At 40.6% G+C, this 20,344-nt stretch overlaps 2 protein-coding genes across 3 annotated transcripts in view; one reads left to right on the top strand and one right to left on the bottom strand.

Moving 5' to 3' along the window:
* stxbp1a (syntaxin binding protein 1a) overlaps positions 1-3,002 on the top strand; it is a 33,022-nt gene extending 30,020 nt beyond the window's left edge. The window contains exon 18 of one of the 2 annotated variants that reach the window (XM_069677359.1): positions 846-3,002. In XM_069677359.1, coding sequence (XP_069533460.1) covers positions 846-928 — 83 coding nt within the window. In that variant the 3' untranslated portion in view covers positions 929-3,002. The remainder of the gene's footprint in view (positions 1-845) is intronic. The other variant, XM_069677357.1, reaches the window with a different exon arrangement.
* Positions 3,003-3,082: 80 nt separating this feature from the next.
* On the bottom strand, positions 3,083-18,431 carry akna (AT-hook transcription factor). The gene is made up of 22 exons (XM_069677360.1): positions 17,998-18,431; positions 16,496-17,258; positions 16,061-16,367; positions 14,283-14,357; positions 11,489-11,642; positions 11,139-11,236; positions 10,961-11,020; positions 10,750-10,868; positions 10,483-10,648; positions 9,368-9,531; positions 9,069-9,233; positions 8,596-8,839; positions 8,066-8,172; positions 7,683-7,933; positions 7,385-7,529; positions 6,779-6,916; positions 6,508-6,647; positions 6,025-6,150; positions 5,495-5,599; positions 5,209-5,307; positions 4,791-4,935; positions 3,083-4,481 (listed from the first exon to the last, which is right to left on the bottom strand). Exons 1-22 carry the CDS (start codon positions 18,356-18,358, stop codon positions 4,229-4,231), a joined length of 4,185 nt encoding a protein of 1,394 aa, XP_069533461.1. The 5' UTR covers positions 18,359-18,431; the 3' UTR covers positions 3,083-4,228.
* Between the last annotated feature and the right edge of the window lie 1,913 nt (positions 18,432-20,344).

Here is a 20,344-nt window from a genome sequence, read left to right as displayed (position 1 = left end):
TCTGGGACTTTATGGCACATAGAGTAGATCTGCTTTTGTGTTTGATTTTTGGCTGTATTTTTCGTCCTGGTAGTATTTTGCAGCTGCCTGCATGCCCTTTAACTAAAGGCCCACATGGCCATGTGCACCTTTTCTAACATCTGATTGGCTGTGCATTTTGCAGACAGGTTTGTTGTTGCAGGATTTGTACTAGCCCACCTGATGCTTTTAGCTTACAGATTCATGCCAGCTGTGTGGTGTCATCATTGATCGGCGTGCTTCCATATTGTTCAGCTGCATGTGATTTAACAGCTTCTTGAGTCAGTATCAGGCTTAATGTCTGTAGACAAAAGGATTCTGGACTTTTAAGTTAACATACGTAACAGTTCGAACAGACAAGTCAAGGTTAAATAATTTCAGATCTATTGTAAGAAATGAATAGATGACACAAGAATTTTACCTTACCACTCTGAGAAGCTATTTTGTGAGTAAGAAGTAACTGCAGATTTAAGAGAAATAGTAGTCTTAGTATTTCTCAGAAATAAAGTGCAGGATATAAAAACACACTTAAACTTGTTCCTAAGTACAATACAAGTATGTAGGTACCTCTCAGCTTTAGAATGAGTTGTTTATACTTGACACGTGATCCATTTTGACCTGTTAGATAATTGCTTAAGTTTTATAACCTTGGGTTCCTCACGCTCACTATCCTCACTCTCATCATTATGCCACACTGCCCTCATGAGTAAGCATCATAGCAAGAGCTGAAAACACATTTTTCATCTGTTTCTTTCCAAAGGTGCTGATCTAATGCTGTTTGTGTTTGTGTGCGTGTGTGTGCGTTTTATGAATGTGTGTGTCTCTAGGATCGACCAACATCTTCACCCCAACCACCCTGCTGGAGCAGCTCAAGGCCATGAACAAACCAGACGAGGAAGTGGCAAGCTAGAATCCTCCAATCACATCTCTCTCCTCTTCTCCTTCACCCTGCTCCCCTTCTCCCCATCTGACCTCTGTATCCATCCCCTGAAATCCTACATTCACGTGTATGCATCTTGCTTGAGAAGAAAAAAAAAAGACATCTTAGATGATAAAAAAATATATGTTGTATCAAAGAATAAAACTGTTGCAAGTATTCTCATGTTTTACAATGGATGCAACTAAATGAACTTATCTAAATAGGTTTAAATAAACAGAACAGAAGGCCATTTAAAACTGAAAGTACCAAAATGTAATATTGTATGCTATAAAACCTGCTAGAATGTGTAAAGGTAGACATATCTCTTGTTTGTTCCTTTGGGTTTCCTCCTTGCTGTGAGTTTTAATGGAAGCCGGTGGAGGAGGGATGTGCAGCTTTGAGAGGTTGATATTGTAAAATACATCATATCAGCCAACATGCAATATATAGATATATTCATCAGAGAGGAGTCCCCCCCTCTCCCTGCCCATTTGAGATGTTTGTATTCAGTAGCATGCTTGGACTTGTGTGGACTGTCAATGTGTTTGTATCCAGTGTGGATGTTCTGGGAGCCGCAGAGTTAGCATTTAGCTTTATCCTAGTGTGAGCTTGAGTACTTCAATGAAAACATTTGTTCTGAGTATCAAAGCATATAAAAACATGCTTTCATATCTTTTTAGGTAGTTGGAGCTTCTCTATGGTAACTGGAAGCAACGGCAGCCATTGTGTTGCCCCCGAACAATGGGGTTCTTGCACTAAAAAAACCCTGCTAATGGCTAGCGACACTAGCAACAATCTACAGCTGTGTCTTCAGTCACATGTTGATGGAAATATAACTGTTTGGAACATTTTGGGCATATAGTAAGAGACAGACAAGACAAGGACTATGCAACATGTTTGGTAGACGTGTCTATGGATGTTTCCAAACAGTTTTTAGAGGTGTTTCCCAGCTAACATCTGCAACTGAGTCTGCAACTATCCATTTATGATTAAGAGCCACTAAAGGCATGAAGCAAATGAAAGTTCACCTCTGATCATTTTCTACGGGACTTGAGCTAGCTTGCAAGGGTATTAAGTAGCAAGAGGGGTAAATCTGCATACTGCAAGAGAAGGGCGTGGCTGTTACTAGGCTTAGGCAATGTAGTGCAATATACATTTGCTACCAAAGTGTTGATACTCAAAACAAACACTTTCAGTTTAGTATTTGTTTAAAACACTTGGTAAGCAGGTGTGAAGGACATAGAAAATGCTCTGTAAAAAGCCAGAATCATCCCTCCTCCGGCTGTCAAGACTGTAAAGTATTTACTTACCACAACATTTTCCTTTCTCCAGACAAACTTCACGTTTTAATGTCAAAAAGGCCGTTGCTTGCAGATATTTATGAATCTTACAGGGCCAGTTGTATTTCAGTATTGTGTCAGAATAAGTCTTATCTTTGGTTAGTAATGATGTTTAATTGGGCCATGCACTGAGTAGTGTTGTGTATATGCCATATGTTGCTGTTTTAGCGTCTCACTGTTGACTGGTGATATTTCTAACTGTGAAGTAGTGACACTTTTCCTTTTAAAAATGCTAATGTGAAGCCTCTGTGTTTGTGATGTTTAGCTCTAGCTGTTAGTTGTCAACTGGGAAAAAGAACTTATATCTATATTTTCTTTGTCTGTACTCCTCTGGTGCAATGTAAAACCCTCCAATGGTGAATGGCTTTGCAAAAAAAGAATTTACACTGACCCTTTTCACTTTTTTTCCTCCTTCCTCCCCTCATCCCTGGCCAAACAAGTTGTATATTGCACTATAATGCGTTTTCTGTGATGCAAACGCTTGACTTTGTGTTTATTTTTTCTATTATTATTTGCTGTTGTATAGGGTTATCTCTGTCAAATCAATTGATTTATTCAAAAATCGAAATTATTTATCAGAGAAAAAATAATAATACATTAGTCTGTCCTAAAACTGTTTAACTTATTGGGATTGTATGTTTGCAAGTGTTGAAGCACAAACAATACTTCCATGTGTACCTAATATGTACTAAGGCTGTCTAATAAATTGGCTTCCATTACAGAAAGACTCAACTCTTATTTTTGAATAATTTAATTTCATCGGTAGTTCAGTCGTAAAAAAAATAAAATAAATCAAATGTACAGTCAGGCCAAATGATCATTTCAACTTTATTTGACTGCTTAGGGACAACTGAAAAGATTCCCCGCAACATATTAAAAAAGACCCACAATTTAAGAAATAACGTAGAAAAGTAAAAAGGATTAGAAGTTATCAAAAGCAGAATTCACTTACAGTAACCCACACAGTCCTATGGCATCTTTAAACCTAATGTGATGCACAATTTTAACTGTAAAAATAATGTTATTTTTCTATTTGTTATTGAAGTTCCACCTCTATATAAAGAGTGATCCACAGATACCCGGATGCCTTATTCCACATAAAGCCGGTCAGTTACAGTAGACTTTATTTTCTGGCTCATACGTACGTCACACTTACAAGCTTATAATACTCTACAAAAAAACATATTCCAAAAATCCACAATTTGAAATGTGAAGCAAGAAATAAACAACATAGACACAGACTGTTTTGAGGATATCCAGCATCCCAAGTCATTGACAGCCACATGATCTGTTATATTTAATAGAGACGAACAATGACTTCACTGTTTAAAAAATCCATGTTGGTGTCTTGTTTGATCTGTGCATTTCATTTAACAAGGAAAAAGGTTTATAGAGCAGCTATAATAACACTTGTTTTTACATATCTACACACTAGAGTAGATAAAAAAATTGAAACACAATCGTATGATCGATAAACAGAGTTGTGATCAATAAATAGCTCAAAATAACTGAGTTTTAACTCATTACCACTGCCACTTCAAGACAGGTGTAAGGTCTCGTGCCCAACCATGTCATCAGTTTGAAAATCAATATGATCAAAAATACAATTATATACGGATCTACATTATTTTAGAAAGTCATTTCAATGTGTGCCAGCACGTCTCTTGAAATAAAATGTTCCCTGCTATGAGACAAATTCATGTTTGGCTACCTGAGACTGAAATGTTGTGTTTTAATTATAAAATTATGTTTTTAAAAAGGCAGCAAAAGAAGCTTCAACAACAGTTGTTTTCCAAATATAGAAACTAAAGAAAGTTTTCAAAGCAGAGAAGGATTCGAGATGTTTAATGACTTGTTCCTGCTGTCCCTCTGCTCCTGCTGATGGATGGTCCGAGCTGATTCTGGTTCAAGCATACCGTTGCTCAGTTTCAGCTGCCTTAGAGGCTTCAGTCTAGTGGCTGCAGGACTGAGTGAGCAGCTCCTGGTAGTGCAGTCCAGTAGCCAGCGAGCGAGCCATGTGTCCAGAGGTGTGTTTCATGTGTCGAGCTGCTCGGATGGCTCTGCTCAGAGATGTGTCCACAGAGAGCTGCCTGTCAGGGGACGGCGAGCGCCTTGTCCTCACCTTCGCCTCCCTATGACCTCTGACCCCTGAGGATGTGCCACTGCTGTCATTGGGAGACTCGTAGAGGGGCAGGGGGTAAAACCTGAAACACGAGGGGAAGGTTTATGACAAAAGAATAATGCTAAAAATAAATTTAAAGCCAGTTTTCCTTACGTCTGCCAAACTCACATTTCCTGTTAGTACAAATATACAAAAAACTGCAAGTAAACATAACCGATGATAAATTGTTTCTCAAGGCCAATACAATGAAGGAAACCAATCAGTTCATTACTTGTAGTTTTTGCACACTTAAGGGTAAGCATGGATTGAACAAAGATAAATCATTTAATATTCCACAGCTCTCGAAACCCTTGTGAAACAAAAAACTGTGGTGCAAGGGCATGGTACTCACAGGAGAGGTTGTGGACATACTGGCATGCAGTGCAGCGGTGCAGGTGGAGCTGCAGCTGTAAAGTATTTGCTCCTCACGCTGTCAGGAGGGAACTGGGCTGGTTGGCAGCTTGTGTGTTTGGGGGAGTCTGAAACTCTGCGACAGTCTGTGAATCACAGAGCAGGTCAGGAGCTCCATTAACACTCCAGATAATTAAACTCATTTCATTTAGTGAAGACTGAACTGATTTATATGCTGAGCACAGTGACTGTACAGATCATAGTGCTGCTGATGCTGAACAAAAAAAAGGCTCAAATTACAACCTAATTCTTACAGAGGGCAAAAGCCTGGAGTACAGCGTTAACAGTTCACACCTCTATTTAAAACTAGAGCTAGAGTGTCTGAGCAACATCACAGCTTTGAATACATGCTCTCTAACCTGGCTCAGTAGTTCTGTTTGATTCAGGGCATCCCCAGAGAAGACAGTGAGGACAGTGAGAGGAGTGGGGCGGCTCTCTGCTGCCAGCAACTGGTTTGACTGCAAAAAAACGCAAGCAGGAGAATTAAAGAAAAAAGAACTGCAACGCTGGCAACAAATAGATGCAAAGCAAGAGGGGATTTACACAATTTTCGTTTTAAGCTCTTTGTCTTAAAAGCAAAAAGGTCAAGTAAGAAGAAGCTTGAAAAAGGAAAGACAAAAGAAAGGATGAAAGGAGTCTGCTTACTTTCAGGTTTCCCCTGGCGACGTGACAAACACTGCAGACAAAGAGGAGCTTTACGACTTCTGCTGTCAGGTTCATCTGCTGTTTGAGACACACCAGGGTGCTGCCCTGCAACACACGCAGATACACTCATCAGCTGCTTAGGCACAATCTGTTCTGGCAGATTGGCTTCTAGAAATACATTCAGGTAATCTAAACAGCTGTAGCTACCTGTTCTTTCAGGCAATAACGAAAGGGAAAACTTGGCCTTAAGATGACATTTAATTAATTCTGCAATTTTTTGTCGTAATCTGCTTTCTTTTGATGAATTGATTTGGTGTCTTACTCATGTATTGCTATTCAGAACTGTATCAGGGCACTGGGCTGTCCCGTTGATCCAAAACTCTAAACTCCAGATTGTTCACTCACTGGAGGGTGTCTGCATTTGTCAGATAAAGAGTCGGATGTTGCTTTAAAAAGTGAACTTGATTTCTGTGAACTGGGAGAAACTTTATAAATAAAAATGTCTGCAGTGGAGTGATGTATGTTCTCACTTGTGTTGGCCCTGCTGCGGACAGTATCTGTGTGTGAACAGCGGCTCTCTGGTGCTGCAGCTGATGTTTGTGTAGATCTGGACACCAGAGGCGGAGGTTGAGGTGTAGACGGTTCTGAATCTGACACTGAAAACCAAAACATTGCATGCATTAAAGGATAAGCTGTATGACTAAAATCACAAGCTTTATTAGGATGAACGTGGTTGCATTTTGGTCTTATTAAAGTACAAGTCAAATTATCATTTTTGTATGCATTTTCATCACTGTACACAAACATGTAGTTGTATTCTTATGTGTTATATCCTGTGACATAACAATATATCATGCATTATCAATTAGGGCTCATGTATGCATGTTCAGATGCTGTTATTTATTCATCTTTGCTAAAGGACATGCACATTATGGTATTTGTACAATTTTGATTACAACATCTTGAAGTAAAGTCCTGAGTTAAGGGGCAGGTGTAGCTTCAGATCCACTTACAGACGTCAGGTTGTGGTTTTGCTCTGTGTGCAGAGGTCGGGCTCCTCCTGACTGTTCGCCTCATTGTTGACTCCTCGACCTCATCAGCTGCCTGTCTGTCCCTTCTTCCCCTGCTTACATCATCCCATCGCTCCCCAGACCTAAAGCAGATATGCAAAGCAGACAACTGGTTCAGTATACAGCATATATAATGTGCATAAATGCTTCACTCTGCAGACAAAGCTGTGAGACCCCAGGACTGTGTGGTTACACCTGGAAGACAAAAACCAACCTGATACGAGAAGTAGAGATGTTGATGTGAGGTGATGGAGCAGCTCTCACAGAGCTCAGAGGCTTCTGGTTTCTCAAACAGCTTTCTAGTCTCTCCTTCAGTCCGCTCACCTCGGCCTGCAGAGTCTGGAGGGCAGCACTAAAAAAACACACAAAAGCAAAACAAAAGAGGTTTAAAATCACATTAAACAACCCAGTTGTAGGTCATTCAGTACATACAGTGTTTGTCAGTTTTTCATAACCACACCTATCCAAAGCTGAACCATAGCCAAGTGCGTAGCCGCTGCGAAAATATTCAACTGATCAAATTTCCAGGTGAATTTTAAATTATCTATGCAGGTGTCCAAACATAAGCACACACACACACACACACACACACACACACACTGCAAAATGCAACACCACACCATGCAGCAAACAATACCTCTAATATGCAACCACATTTATGAGCAGCCGTTTCTGTAATAAAATACATAAAAGAATGTGATAATGGAAACACTAAGGTACATCAGTATATGTGGCCTTTATCTGTATCTGTATATGAAAATGAACACATAAACTTGGCCTTTTTTGCACATTTATCACAGCTGCTGCTAAACACACTCACTTGCGATTTGCCAGCTGAGTGGAGCTCAGTGCTCTGAGAGAATTGCCATAGTCATAGCGTGCAGCGGGGGAGGAGCTGGAGCTGGAGCTGTGGATGGAGTTCACAGATTCTGTGTAACGGTCATTCTGTCCATCCTCAGACACAGCTGTAGGGACAGAGGGGGACAGTGAAAGAAAGCATTAATGAATAAGAGACAGAACAGAGTAAGAGAATAACAGGACAACATGCCCATGGATTGATTTAAAACATGAAAAAATGTAGTGTTTCAAAAGACATGAGCAAACAACTTGAGACTCACTGCTGTCACTCTGACTGGTCCAACTGTCAGCTCTGCTTTGCTCTGATTGGCAAATCCGGCGCCGAGGAGAGCAGGAGAACATACGTCTTCTCTGCCCTCGTCTGCTTCTCCTCGGCCGGTCAGTGCTAAGCCGAGAGACCTCTCTGGGATCCACATCCATACAACTGTGTGTCGGCGAGGAAGCAGGACATGGTGCTGCGGCTTGGCCTCTCTGAGGATTCCCTGCGTTCTCTTGGCGAGGCACTGAAACACTGTCGCACCATGGAAGACAGAAGACACCAAAGACTGGGTCAAAAATGTAGGGAAGGGGGATGGCAGCACATAAGGTGAATTATGGTGCAGTAAATTTGTGTGGAGACAAAAGCAGTATAAAACGTCCTCACGTCTCTGATGCCCTCTGGTGGAGAGGACTGGGAGCTGCTGCAGGAGTCAGGCGGCTGCTCTCTGAACCGACAAACCCACTGTCCATCTCCGGAGATATTATCCCATCCTGGTCATCACAACACAGATCAAACATTATGAATCACATCATATCATCATCAAGCTCTATAGACACTCCTATGACCACTAAATTAGCTTTCCTATTGACCGCCTTTGCAGAGAACTGCCACAATCTGTGCAAAACAGCATAGATTAATGAATGTGCTGGAAACACTCCTCAGAGATTTTGGTTCATATTCCATCCGTCCAATTCTTCGGCTTATATTGTAGGGATGATATGTAGATGCATGAGTATGGTTTGTTACACACATTTAGTACATCAAGGTATTAGTATTAATGAGAGGTAGCCACACCTTTAATGTAGAGGGAAATAAAATAAACATTTTAAATACATGCATGTAAGTAAATTTAATTTGTGAATGAAGATGATGTAGAATTGATGACAGACTGTTATTTAACATTATAAACTGACCTGAGAAAGCACTCTGTTTATCCCAGGTTTGAGTTTAGAGTTCCTCCTCTCAGATGCAGTGATCTCTCCCAGACTGCTCAGACTGCTGCTCTGGGACTTTCCCATCTCTATACTTCTTCTGCTACTGGGAGGAGGAACAGGGAGTGTGGTGGACTGGATGGAGGCCCTGCCTGAAGGAGGACTGGACCTGCTGGTCTGCTGTTTCCTTGTGTGAGCAGGATGTGAGTCCTGATGGTCTGATAACCTGTCAGAGAGAAGTGCAGAGAATTTACTAGTCCACCAGAGCCACAAAAATGAGCTATATATATATATATATTTAGCAGCAATATTTTACTATTCAATAATTATATTTAGACAGGGAAGCACTCATTTTCAGACACACTGTCGCCTCAGGACTGCCCAGTAAATAAAAAGCATAACTAACTAAACATACTAAAGTTGCAGCTCATTTCGCTGCTTCTATGAAGACTTACCTCTGCAGAGGTCTTTGCTGGACTTCCAGGTTTCCCGTCCCTCGATTCAGTCTTACTTTCTCCTCGCTCCCAGGCTGCATGTCAGTTCTCACAGCAGCAGACAGGGGAGCTCCATCTTTCTGCCTTTGGTCTAATGATTTGGGAAGCTCCTCAAAGCTTTGGTAGCTGATCACAAGGAGGCAGAATATCAAGGGTGAAAAATGAACAAGCTGCAGATTGAGCTTTATGGGTCAGAGTATCACACAGCAAAGACATCGACAGTCAGATGAACAATTTAAAACACAAACATCAGCACTCACTGATCCATGAGTTTGGAAAAGCCTTGTTCAACACATTTCTGTTTGCCGTCCACAGGTTTGAGGTAGAGAGAATTCAGAGTTTCTTCATCACTTTCTCCACTGGCTGAGCACACTTCAACTGGCACTACCTCTCCTGGATCAACCAGTGAAGGCTCAGGTGGACTCTGGAAGAAGAAGAAGTTTGCTTATTTCATAAATATGACAAAGCAGCAGTTATGTCCTGTAGGGATGCACGATATTGGATTTTTTGCTGATATCCGATATGCCGATATTTTTCAACCCTTTTTGCAGATTTTAATACCGATATATTAGGCACACGTTTTTTTACACCTAATTGTAGAGAACATCAAGTCTCCCCTGTAGTGGAATTGAGATCATGCCTACTCTTATTGTAGTAGCCAAAAACTGCCATAAAGCAGACATCTTGCACCCTTCATTACATGTGACAGAAGTGGCCTTGTACAAAAGGTCACATGTCTGATCACTCACGTTTCTGAGCGCACCTGAATGCAGCATCCCCCCGAAACACATGCCCGGACTTGTTTACTGCACCTACTACGGAGAAATCAGTGATCGCCGACAGACTCTTTTTATCGTGTGCGTCCATGAACATGTAAGTTCAGTTTTGCACTGATGTTTATGTTACTCTCTGTTAGCGTCGGCTTTGGCTGCAAATGTACTTCCGGCGTGTTTGAGGTTGTTAAGTCGGTACTACAAGAATGTGAGCTAACTGTTAGCCAGTTAAGAGCTGCGAAAGTTGTTTAACTTCCATTCATTGGCTCGAGTTACTGTGACTTTTCAGTCTTTATTTGTAATTTTTTGGTAACTTTGCGCAGGCAGTGCGCACACACTCGTGCCGACAAGCCATTATCTGCAGATATCGATAAGGTGCCAATAATATCGTGCATCCCTAATGTCCTGTCAGTACAAAGAAGTGTAACATCTTTTATATCATACGTGATTTACATGAGGAAAAAAACATGTATCTCATTGTCATCATGGCCGTATCTGCACAACACTTGTCTTTGTGGCATTAATAAAGCGACATGCTGACAGTTTCACACTACAGTTGAAATACAGAATGCATTAATACACACACAGCTGTTTAGTGGTACCTGTGGGTGAGTTTCTCCCCCCTCAGAGGGGACAGATAAAGGGGTGAGATGACGCCGTGGAGAAGGCGGAGCCTCACAGGTGGGCTGCTCCTGTCGCATCTGTTCCACCTGCTCCTTCAGCTCATCCATACACAGTACACACTGAAATATCAGCCCCTCCAGCTCCCTGACAGGAATGATAAAAACAGCAGGAACAACTGAGTGTACAAAGGTACAGAACGTAAAACAGAATCTGTGGCCTACTTGTGTCTCTGATGTCACTCTCACCGTTCAGGGTCAAAGTGGCCGATGTCTGCTCCTTGCTGCTGCAGGAGTTTGTGCTCATCCCTGGCTAACAAGTAGCCCCTTTCTAAAGAGTTCAGCCCCTCTGAAAGCTGTGACACACCCTGAAGGAGAGCACAAGTTTGTTAGTTTAAATATAGGTTAGTTTATGTTTGCAGTTCTTCTTATAGACCTAAACCCAGAGCTTTGTTCTTACCTTCTTCAGTTCACAAAGTTTGAGTTTTCTGCTATTTAGGAGATCATCAAATGTCTGCAGCTGAATAAAGAACAGCAACACTGTTATCTCTGATTACTTTCCTGCATCACATTTTCTGGCAAATCTCAACTGGTTCTGGTCAATATTTATAATATAATAGTTTTAATGTGTCATTTACCTGCTGGAGAAATTGGTCGGCCTGACTGTAGAGAATCTTTGCCAGCTGCTGCCCCACTTGAGGGCCCGGGCTTCTTGTGGAAGATGCAGGTGAACTTTCTGCAGTGCAGAGGAAAGAAGAATTATGATATGATGCACGTATTCTGACATGATAATAACACTATGTTAGCAGCAGCTGAATAACAGATGAAAGCCAGTAGATTTGTTTGCATGTGCACGGTGTCACAATAAATCAGGAGAGCAGTGAGACTCAGATGGCTGAGGGAAAGCGGATTTGATCATTGATTCATATCAAGTATGAAATCATGAATCAGAAAGGAAAGTGGTAAAACTTGAGCAGGATCAACATACTCTGATGAGGGCTGTGTCTGTTTGGATGAAGACTTGAGTTGATCTCTGCTCTTTGAGCCTGAGGAAAATCCAGCATCATGACCTTTGAGGACCCCTGGTTCAGTCCTGACTGCACCAAGTGGCCGGGCTTTGGAGGGTCAGAGTACAGGTTCACCTGGTGGAGAGATGAAAAATAAGAACATGCATGAAAAAACAGTATCATGATATTTGTTGTTTTCATTTGCTCACCTGCTTACAGTATAATGAATTTTCAAGTTTGGTTATATATAAACTTGTTTTCTGTCTACAAGAATGCTAATTTAGGTGACTGTCACGTTTCAAGACTTCAGCATATTTGGATCACTGGATAATTCTGAAATGAGAAATGAGAAATCATATAAATAAATGTCTGTTTAGTCTCTATCTATCGCTGAATGAGGTAACTCAATGGTGATTGAGCCTCTGGCCCACTGATGAAAGACTTTGCATTTGCAGTTTATAGTATTATGATGGACTGGGTGTTTATGTGTAATAAAAATGGATTTGTAACAAAGACACAAAGTCACTATCTACATCTAGTGTCCTAAAGTGGTATGCTTCCACTTTCTGGGCTCTTTTGTTTTTATACAGCAGCAAAACACCAAAAATGTCAAACTTTGAATTGAAATGTGTCATGGAGGGGTTAAACATATACGCTAGGTGCCCCCCCTCCCTGTGAACACACATGTACTGTAGAATTAATGATAATGTGCAAGAAAGGCAGCCCCTCCCTGAAGGGCTCTCTAAGCAGTAAATCATAATGACCTTAAACTGACCTCTACAGCCCCTTAACTACTCTCACACGCACGCACGCACGCACGCACGCACGCACGCACACACACACACACACACACACACACACACACACACACACACACACACACACACACACACACACAAAAGGTGTAACACACATAAAGCTCATGAGCTGTATTTCATCCAGTGATTCACCCACTGTAGGTTGCTTTTGTTTTTCTATTCATTTCAGGTTGTTTCACATTAATTTTACAGTAAAGAGTCAAAACAGTGAGAAATGGGTCTGAAAGATAGAATGAACTTAAATAAGAACATACATGAGAACAGAACCCATCACATTTCAGACAAATATTGATGCACATTGAGCTACTAGAAGGACTGGACTGGAGATCAAATCTGGAGGGTGAATTTCTGATAAGAGAGAAATAAATATCGATTCATGACATTTTTAATCCAAAAGAGCAAGAATATTTCAGATGTGCATTTATTGTTCTGACTTGGCCTTGTCATGAGAACATTTGGCATAGCTTGATTCAAGTCTAAGAAGATGATGCCTTTCCAGTCTCAAACAACATTCCCTGCTGTAGTGGAAAATAATCAGACATTACATGTCAGTGTCAGCCTCTCCTCCCACCCCGCCTCTGTGATGTGGTAGGTGCAGAGGGAGGGGGAGACAGATGGTGGTTCAGTGCTGTGCTGAAGTAGATGAAGGAGAGGAGGGGAGCTCTGTAAGCTGATTTTAATTGGTGCTGATTGGGACTGAGACTCCAACAGAAAATGGGGCCTATAATAAATAAAAATGGAGCTTCATCACAACACTTCAGCACTCCTCCTGTTTTCATGATTCTATAATTCTTTCATCATTCTTTTTGTCACACAGCTCTGTCTTTGATGTGATAACAATGTCTGGGCTGTTAGACCTCCACAGGTCTGCCATGTGGAAATACATTTGAGGAATAAAGACAACATTATTTTTATCATTATTAGAAGATCCATTTGAACAGAGAAATAAGAATCCAAGGCTTTCAGATTATTTTTCAAATTCTTCTTTGTACTATTAAAAGTACATTTTAATTTCTTTTTTGGTTTCTATTGTACAGATTTCATTTTTATGTATACAAATAAATCATTGTTGTACTTCAAATGTCATCTTGCCTTTTAAAAAACAATTATATTGCTGATTTTTATTTCCTATTCTTGGTAAAGGCACGTTGACACTGTAAAGAAAAGGAACAGGATATTGTTTGTGAAATGCCTGTCATATTACATTGGCAAAAAACACCTGAGGGAAAATAAACAGTAATCATGTGTTTGTTCAATCCATGGATAAAGTTTGAGCTACAAGCCCACAGCAAAAGAAAACAACAAATGATTGTGGCTGAATGTTCCTACATGCAGAAAAAACACACAAAGGGGTAACTGTTAACGGGCTGCACGAGTTTGGTCACTAGAAGACTTGACTTTTTAAAGTCAACTGTTTTTTTTAGCTACTTAACGTAATAATGTCAAAGATTTTCATGTAAATAAATATCTGTTAAGTCACTATTTATCGCTGAATGAGGTAACACAATGGTGATTTAGCATATGGCCCACTGATAAAAGCATTTGCATTTGCAGTATATAGTATTATTATGGACTGGATGTCTGTGGCACGAAAAAAACAAAACAAGCAGCGCCCAGTAAGTGACACGTTCATCACCCAGCAGTGATTGGTCTGCCAGAGAAGGTAGGCGGAGCTCAGCTGATTCATTTCCACATCATTATAGAGATGAGCAAAGTGATACTGTTAAACTTCCATACATACCATTAATGTTTCTAAAAATGAATTGGATATTTCAGATGATGAGAAAAATAAGCTGTCCATCATTTTGAAGCTTTTCCATTACACTAAAGTGTTATAGTGACTTTAGGCTAAGAGCAAATATTTATCTTGACAGCATATGCGCTGTTTTCTAAAACCCTGCACCACTGCACACCATCAAATAGTGATAAATTACAGCCTGATTCATAGATTAACTACCTTGGCTTCCAGACGCAGGCGATCAATGGTGTTCTCCGCCTCGGCGTTCTTAGTCAGCAGTCTGTCGTAGTCTTTCTGCAGCGAGAGAAAATAAGAAATTATGAGGAAGGAAAGAGGAGAAAAAAAGTATGTGAGGGGAGAAAAAAAGGGAAGAATGAAAAAGTAATGGAAGAGAGGAAAGGGGAAAAAGCCATGGAATGAGAGGGAAGAGAGAATGGACTGTTATGTCTGTTAGGTCACAAGTCTCTCACAGATTAACACTGTGGATCAAAAATATGTGCATACCCTGAGGCTGTTTTTATCATGTCGGCCCTTTAGTTTCAATAAAGTCAAACACTTGAATCTGCTACAGCCCGCAATGATATCTCAGACAGCAGTGTCCTTTCAACAGTTTGGGGACAGAGCCTTTTGTGCATATAGTACCAATGATGGCCAGCTCTAAAACACAGTGGTTCACTGTCACAGATGTTATAATTAGATTGGTGTCAAACAGATAACATCAGCATCATCAGTAACTAAGTGTACAGACTCTCTATTATCATCATTGGAGAAGTGAAGAGGCCAAACTTAATTATAAAGGTGATGCAAACAAAGTATAGACCAGTGGTGGTGGACAGTACTTTTAGAAATAAAGACTAATACCTACATTATTTCTGTATTACAGACTAACTCAAAAATTACTGTGTTGTCTAAAGGTCAAAGATCTGCAGAACATCCTCAACTTCCCCCTTTTAGTCAAATCTGGAGTCCAAGCTTTGTAATTGCCTTAGCACAGGAGACTGATGAAGAATAAAGCATAATAAATGTAATACTGGAATACTGGATGAAAACCTGGGGGAAATCATTACATCATCCAAGACTTCAACAGAGAGGATATTAATGGTTCTGGTGCACTGCACTGTACTAATCTCTTCAGAAAACTCTATAAAACTAAATCTGAAGTTAAATCCCTGCTGGGTTCAGTGGTTGCAAGATGAGTTTGACACATTGAGCTGGATATGATGGCTGAATTGAAAACTTGGAAAGTGATAGCAAATCTATTTTAGAAATATTCCATATAGGACATTTTAGGACATTTTTTGTTCACTTAGGACAGAATTGAACTTTTGCCAGTATTGAAATATGCAGATATTTTCTAACTCCTTTTGGCTGATTGCTGATGCTGATAATACTATATGCAAATATTTTTATCCGATTTATATGCGATGGCCCATTGTGGGCAGATGCAGACATTAGATTCAAGACATTAGGAAATTGGCCACATATCTAGTTCCTCTGCTGACTCTAAGCTATTAGACCTGTGTTACGCCCCCTCTGCAGGGGTTCCCAACCCCTGGGCCACGGACTGGTACCGGGTCTTGGGTCGTTTATTGCTGGGCCGTGAGAACTCACTAGGTGTCTGTGACATGTTCCAAACATACATCGAGGCTCTGATGGCTCTCATAAGGCGTGCACTGTTGGTGGAGTTTGAGAGATATTTCCCTCCAGGAAAGGACCCAAGGATTGGGAATGAATGGATAAACGATCCTTTTATTGCCGAACCTTAATTTCTCACACCAGTACAAGAGGACAAACTACTGGAGTTAAAAAACGATGAGGACTATTTTATTTTGAAATTATCATTCAATTATCTATCAATTATTGTCTTCTTCACTTAACTGTGCCACAGCCCCCGACCAGCCTTACAAAAACTTTATTGAGGCACAAACATGATGCTCATGTTTTAATCTTTATCCAATCTTTGGGAGAGATTTGTGTACTGTCAGTCTCTACCATACCTGCAGTGTTTCGTACAGTATGGCGGCCTGATGCTGGCATCTGAACTCCTGAGGCACAATGGAGGTGGGGGCACTGGTGGTTGGTGGTCTGTAGGAGTCTGACGGAGCAGGTGATCCATCAGTGGTGTCCAGTAAGACTTCTTTAATAATGTCAGCAGGGGATTTAAACACTAAAGGGGGCTTGTGTGACAGGGACTCGCTCTTGGGGGAGCGCCTGCTCTTAGGGGGCGTGTAACCACCTTTGGGGAAACGGACCCTGGGCTCCACCTTGGAGAAGTCAGGTGTACGGTAGCTCAGAGGTCCTTTGCTATAAACATGACAAAAATAATAGTTAGTCCTTTTCATGAAAAAATAAATTCATGGAGCAAGAAACGATGTATGAGCGAAAATTTCAGGCGTGATAAAAAAGAAATGGTTATTTGTTATGTGGCTCACCTGGATTTATCCACTTCAGCGGTATTACTCATAGCCCTGGGTGTCCTCAGCTCTCTGTCAGGACTTGTGGTCTGATGTTTGAATTTTAAATAGTCTGTCCTAACTGTGTTTGGATGAGTCCTTGAACATGTAGCTACAGGAGAGTGCTGCCTTGGCTTGCTTGGAGAGGGATCAGGCTGTTTATGATGTCTATCTGACTTAACCAATCCCTCTAAAGGCCTGTTAGTTACTCTGCTGTTATCATCTGCTATGTTGTTATCAGTAAACAAGGTCGCTGGCTGAGGAGAAGCCTTTAGCTTTGTCTTAGGATAACGAGGACTGGACATGGGGCTAGTGGCGCTACAGTGTGATCCTGTCAGACTTTCTGTGGAGCTCATGTCTGGCAAAGTTTCAGCTTCAATCCCTGGAGCAGCTGCAATTTCCTCAGCAGTGAAGTGGAGAAGGTGGGGGAAAGTGGTGGGGGTGACCGATGAGGTGGGCTCGGATACTAGGCAGTGACGATGTGAGACTCCAGAGTTTTCCATGGCCGGCAGGTGAGCACTACATGAGGGTGTAGAGCTGGTGTTCAGAATCACTCCTTTGGAAAGATGGCTCTCAACCAAGCAATTCATAGTTCCAATTCCCTTTTTCTTCTTCTTCCTGTAACTCTTCCTTTCCACTTCCTCTCCATCTTTCCTCTCCTGTGTGATGTCCAAGTATTTGTCCCTCTCAGGGAGGAACCTTCCCCCCTGCTCGTCTGTTAGGTTACCCATCAAGTTATGACCTGCCAATGACATGAGAGATGGGGAAGTGTGAGGATAAGCTTAAACACAGCGCAAGAAAAAATATGACTGTCTTGCCCGAGCAACTATATAAATATTACGCTGTGAACTGACTTTTCAATGGAGTAGAAAACATCTTGTAACAAGCATTTAACTTTAAGAAAGAGCAATATTCGCATTTTCATAGATTCTGGATTTTTTAAAATTAATATATACGCAGAGGGCTGCAGGGTGGTTCAGGGGTCAGCGATGTTGCCCCACAGCTAGAAGGTTCCTGCTTCGAATCCCTGTTTGGAGGTAGGGGGCCTTTGTGTTCCCACAATTGCGCAATTTAAGTTGCTTTATCAAGCACAGGGAATATCAAGTCTGCAGCGTTTTTGACAGGAGTATCCCACTATTGCCATGTATAGTGTACCGTCACATTTGTTGTTGGGAAATACGATCATGTTTTTATGAAATCTCTTTAGCCTTTAGGACATTCCGATGGCTATTTTTACAATATTGCTGAAATGTTATAGTCCAAACAATTATTTAAGAAAATAATGGTAGAATGGTTATTTTCCTGGACCTGTCGGAAAAAATCTAAAATGTATTTTTGTTTATGAGGTGAAACATGCAAAACAGGCAGTATGTTCCTTTAAGCTCATCAGCACAGGAGCAAGATCATTAAAGCTGGATAATAAATACTTGGGTCAGTGGGTTAGGCCTAATAAATTAAATAATACATAATCCTAGACTTACATAGTGACAGCATGACATCCTCTGCTGATGATGACTCGGTGTGGGACTCACTCAGCTCCCTCTCATTCTCAGTGGGGCCTTCCTCCTCTGGTGTGAGGGGTCTAGGGTCCAGGTCTGGATTATTGTTTGCATATGCGTCACCATAAGTTTCCCCCAACTCCACATCCTCCAGTGCCTCTGACAGTCCAATGATACCGTTCTCATCCATCTGGCTGGCAAAGTCATCATCGCTCTCTGTTCCCTGTTCTTCTTCCTCATGATCCCACTCATCCTCAGATATTACAGAGCTGGGAGTCGAGGTGCGGACTGGGGCAGGGGTCCAGAAAAGAACCCCTGTGGTGGTACTCTTTCTTATATCCATTTCAGCCAATTGTTGCCTCCCTCCGGTCCCAGCTCTGACCTCAGGTACTGTCTCAGCCAGGCACAAGAACCTTCTGCATCTTGTCTTGTTGATCTGACTCTGCAGAGAGGTCCACCGTTAGAGGCATGGCTACAGACGTTTACAGACTGCAGGACATGTCAGCAAGCTGGGAACAGTTCAGAGGCACAGCTGAGGAGGACTGCTCAGTCAGTGTTCAGTCTGGAGGACTTCTGGATGGTGTTCCTGTAATATAATACAAGCTTTTCAGTATCCACAACCGTTTAAAGTTAAACTGTTAAACATTTTAACAAGAAAAACATACGTATACAAGGGCAAGTTGAAAAAAATGCAATACTCATAATGAAACATAATTTACAGTAAGCATGGCAAATTTATATTTAAGCACCATTCATACATAAAGCAATTCAAAGTGCTTTACACAATTAAATACAGAGCATAAGAACATTTAAAGAAATGTTACACTTAGAATATTAAAATAGATACAAAAAACAGAAATCAATTAGATTAAAATAATTAAGTAAAAACTTCGAACCACTTCAACAGCATCTAGTATTTGAGAGTGTAATTGATTTTTGAGCTTTGTTCAATGTTCTTTTATTTTAGGTGTTTTAGGTGAGAATAGGGGTATTCTCAAGGGTACTGAGCGATTACTGATGGGTAATCTACTCAGCGTGCATACCAAAATTACTAGCTCGACTAGAGAGCGTTATTTTCCCGACAGACACAGATTCACAGACTGGTCTCGCCGAAATGGATTCTATATACAAATCCATCCCAGAACGTCTTCCCAAGGAATGGGATGGAGAGATCACAGTAGAAAAAGAAATATAACACACCATCAGAACATGTTTTACTCAAACTCTATCAGTAAAAAGTAATAAAGTTGACTAAACACTGGAACGATTTACCATCTAATCAAACCTAAATTAAGAAGCCATAGTTTCACTGAATGGAATAATACAATATAAAGATATGTATCACGTGTTCAAGCTTTTAACAAATGTGAAATCTGGTTTTGTTGAACAATAAACTGAATATCTTTAATCAGTAAAATAAGAAATTTAAATTTAAATCACTTCGGGCTCTGATTCATTTTCTGACCTTTTATAGAGCAAATAATCTAGTTAACAAACCAAATGTATTTGTTATTTTATTGTTAATGAAAATAACACTTAGTTTTAGCCCCACCACAGACAAATAACACAATATGCACATCCCAGATTTTGATTTATGAGTCAAAATGAAAATCATTACACACAGCAGTTCTACTCTGTAAAGAAACACTTTAAACTCCAGATATAAGGTCTTAACTATGTATCCAACTGCTAGTTGCTTTCAGCAGTGCCTACAGTCTACACATCTATCTGGGTCATGTCCTGGTCAGTAGGGGGTTTTAGATTTTGTGTTTAGAGTTTTGTTTAAATTTACTAACTAATAAAGAAATTATTAGTTGATAAATCTAGAAGCCAGTCACTTGCTTGTTACTTGCTTGTTCATCTTTATAAATTGAATATATTTGGTCTTTAAACAGTTGCCTGGATAAAAACATGCTATGTAGATGTTTCTTAGGATGTTATTTCTACAATCTTTTGACATTTTTAAGCCATGGATAAATTGATCAGAAATGCGAGGACTGAGTACAGCCTTAAAATTATTTTTTTCAGGTAGTGTGCAGGCACTTTAACAAACTGTAACAAATATGATCCCTCTGAAAAATAAGCACGTAAACCCAGCAAATGCATTTGAACGCCTCCCACCTCATCTGGGCATTTTTTCAAAATGCACTTGGATGTGGTTCTGGTGTTGAGGTTACATCTTGTCTGACACCTTGTGTTATGTGCAGCACATAAGTACTTGTTTCCAAGGTAACATGAACTTAGGGTTAGTCTACACAAAAGATAAGCATTTTGCCCTCTGCTCAAAATGCTGTGCTATTAGGTCACAGCAGTCAGCATTTATGGTTCT

The sequence above is a fragment of the Semicossyphus pulcher genome, unplaced genomic scaffold (genome assembly GCF_022749685.1).
Source record: "Semicossyphus pulcher isolate SPU_LCO1_2020_fin unplaced genomic scaffold, fSemPul1.0.p SCAF_28, whole genome shotgun sequence".
NCBI classification, from domain to species: domain Eukaryota; kingdom Metazoa; phylum Chordata; class Actinopteri; order Labriformes; family Labridae; genus Semicossyphus; species Semicossyphus pulcher.
Note: the sequence above shows the minus strand (reverse complement) of the source record. Positions and strands in the feature narration are given on the sequence as shown.

Excerpts from the sequence above, each read along its gene's own strand:
- akna (XM_069677360.1), bottom strand. The coding sequence starts at position 18,358 with ATGGATATAAGAAAGAGTACCACCACAGGGGTTCTTTTCTGGACCCCT. Across the intron at positions 17,259-17,997 it reads GGATGTCATGCTGTCACTAT|GTCATAACTTGATGGGTAAC; the intron begins GTAAGTCTAGGA and ends TGTCATTGGCAG. Across the intron at positions 7,934-8,065 it reads CACCAGAGGGCATCAGAGAC|TGTTTCAGTGCCTCGCCAAG; the intron begins GTGAGGACGTTT and ends ATGGTGCGACAG.